This window comes from Caenorhabditis briggsae (assembly GCF_000004555.2).
Source record: "Caenorhabditis briggsae complete genome, chrIII, whole genome shotgun sequence".
Lineage (NCBI taxonomy): Eukaryota > Metazoa > Nematoda > Chromadorea > Rhabditida > Rhabditidae > Caenorhabditis > Caenorhabditis briggsae.
This window is the reverse complement of record NC_013490.2, coordinates 9,553,960-9,556,669: the sequence shown is the minus strand read 5'-3', so window position 1 is coordinate 9,556,669 and position 2,710 is coordinate 9,553,960. Positions and strand designations below refer to the sequence as shown.

Below are 2,710 nucleotides of genomic sequence, written 5' to 3'. Positions count from 1 at the left end.
GGTGGAGTGTCTAAAAGAAGGTGTGGACCGCGATTCGACGTGATGATGTTTGCGGAAACTACTGTAGAGTACCGTAGTTTCTGCAAACACCACCACGTCATAGTACAGACAGAACTCTTGAAAGGCAACAAAAAGGAAAGCCTACCTTCGTCTCGACTTTTTTCTCGTAATCGTGCTCAATGACAGCTACATCTCTTAATCTTCTTTCAACATCATCCCCATTCAGAACTAATAGTTTATGAACAACGGTTGATGGTGACGAGTTTTCACTATCGGCTGAGAACGACGATTCCGCTGGTTTCTCTTCCTGTAATAAACGCTATTCGCTCTTTTCTGAAAAGTCCTTTCAATCCCCACCTTAATGGTTTGTAACTCATTCTCTTCGGGTTCAACACTTTTCTTCCTACGATGCATTTTATGTTGAAGTCCACCTTTGATATTTACAACTTTCTTCTTCAAATCGTGAAGATGATCCATTCCCTCATCGATCATATTGTTAATACGCGACGAGGAGGTTTCTTTTTGATTCTCCTGAACCGGAATATCCTCCGGCATTCTCTTCATTTTCAGCGATGCATTCGTCACCATTCCTCGATGCTTCTGAAGCTCTTTATGCTGTGGTCTCGTCCACATCAATTCTCCTCGTTTCTTTTTACTCCACATGTTGTCAAGCAATGAGTTCCGAAGAGAGTTGATAACCAAAAGAGTATCGGGGAACATCTCATACTGTGCTCTCAAATGAATCGAATCAATTGCTCGTAAGGCCAAATCAGCAGCTCCGTTGAAAAGTGCCAAGTAACAACCGCGTAACAGATGATCCAGAAATTCACCAGTTACTTGCTGACGTGGCTTCCGAGAAAAATCTTCAATGACTTCGTGCGATTCAGTCTCGAGGACTCGGCTTTGGAAGGCCGTCTCAGGAAAGTTGAATCCGGAGCAACACACTTGAAATGATATATAGTTAAAACTAGAGGTAAAAAAAAGAAATTTACCTGAAAGAGTTCCTAGACAAACATATCTTGCTGCCACTTCTGATGCAACCTCGAACAGCGATTCATTTACAGAAAAAAGGATACGGTTCATAACCATAAACTTGTTCTCTCCGTTCATTTTCGAGACCGATGGAAAAGGTCCGAACCGTAATGTGGTCTGCAAAATTGCTTATTTGAAACGAGATATAAAGTGAATTTTGTTTATACCAAAACAGGAGTAATACCGACATTTCTGATAATTGGAACATCTGCTTGCACTTGGATTTTCACGGGGTCGTGATAGACGCTGTGATGGCGTATCGAAGGAATTCGAATGTCCTCCACCTGAAAACTAAGTTTTTCTTTGAGAGTTGAGAACGTCTCGGAATGTTTGCCACCTTCTTCTCATTCGTTTCAGCGTTCTCGATGATTTCCTCATTGTAGATAGCCACTAAGAACGTTTCGAACAGCGAAACACTCTTATGTTGTTTTTTAGACAATGCGAGGAGATACAACGAAACAAATCCGGGCACGAATTGCAAGGCATAAAGTCGAAGAACTCCTGAAATAGCTTGTTTTACATCTTAACGATCATTTAGACCATTCTTTACCTGATTTATAATATAAAGAAAGAATCTGAGCAATCGTAGTCTGAATCAAATCGACATCTGTGTAGTTCGATGCGATATAGCTTGCAGCCCACAATGAACTTGGAGCGAACTGTAAGTTATTATTAGAAAAATACCAATATTCAAAAAAAAACACTCACTTTGTTCAGGAATTTCTTTTTCAGATGATTTTCTTCTCGTTGATCAGCTACCTTTTTCGGGATAGCAGCTCCTGCTAATGCCACCTCGTAAAAGAAATCGGAGAGCTGATCGGCGTTCATTTTTTGTTATGACGAAGCCGAGCGGATGTCATGAAACCCCACGAAAAAGGGGAGGAAGGGTGGAAAGAAAGCGAAAGAGCGAAAAGTGTTGACCTAGAGTTTTCGTTTGTGTGTCTGCGTCTCCCTCGCGTTAGCACTAGGCCGTTGGATTTCCCCTTTTCCAGAGAAGGTTCTTTCCAATAAAGTTTCCATTAATGGCCATTTCCGACTTCATCCAGTTCTTATAAAAACATTAGAAAACCAAGAAATCTTACTATTAGTTTTCTTATGTTTTTTCTAGTTCTTCTAATACGGTCCCCAAAGAAGTTATTTCTTTTTTCTTTATTACTAAAACAGATTACAACCCGGAAGATGCATCTTGAAAAGTTCTATTCATTCAGCTATTTTACAAAAAGTTCATAAGTTCCAAAAAAGCCTTCGCTTATTTGCTTCAAAAACTATCATTTCCTGGAACCTTTTCTGCGGAATAAAAAAAAACTCTCCGGCTGAAGTTTGAAAATCTGAAAATCGTCTTAAATTGATCAAATTTATTGACCACTGCACTTGGGTTCAAGCGAGGGGGTCAGAAAAAGCGCCCCAGCAAACTCGTAGGCCAGAAGAAATTTAATAATTTTAAACATGAACGCGGGTTTGAACTAAGCATGACCTATCTCTATAACATCCCGGGTTGCCTGACGCGACACCCTCGCCCGTCGGTTAATATCGCCAGACGCTCATTCCGTTTTGCAATTTAATTCGATAAGTCAGCGGTGCGAGAAACAAGCGAGAAAGTGTAAAATATGAAGATACACAGACATTCAGAATACAGTACGTATACACACTCTGTTTTTCTGTTATTTTTTGAAGAGAG

General features: G+C 40.3%; 1 protein-coding gene across 1 annotated transcript in view; it reads right to left on the bottom strand.

Moving 5' to 3' along the window:
* Positions 1 to 1,860, bottom strand: part of CBG10074 — a gene marked incomplete at both ends in the record, with an annotated part of 2,307 nt that extends 447 nt beyond the window's left edge. The window contains 7 exons of the mRNA XM_002641689.2: positions 146 to 307; positions 358 to 944; positions 993 to 1,149; positions 1,200 to 1,316; positions 1,370 to 1,533; positions 1,583 to 1,691; positions 1,741 to 1,860. Coding sequence (XP_002641735.2) covers positions 146 to 307; positions 358 to 944; positions 993 to 1,149; positions 1,200 to 1,316; positions 1,370 to 1,533; positions 1,583 to 1,691; positions 1,741 to 1,860 — 1,416 coding nt within the window. The remainder of the gene's footprint in view (positions 1 to 145; positions 308 to 357; positions 945 to 992; positions 1,150 to 1,199; positions 1,317 to 1,369; positions 1,534 to 1,582; positions 1,692 to 1,740) is intronic.
* Between the last annotated feature and the right edge of the window lie 850 nt (positions 1,861 to 2,710).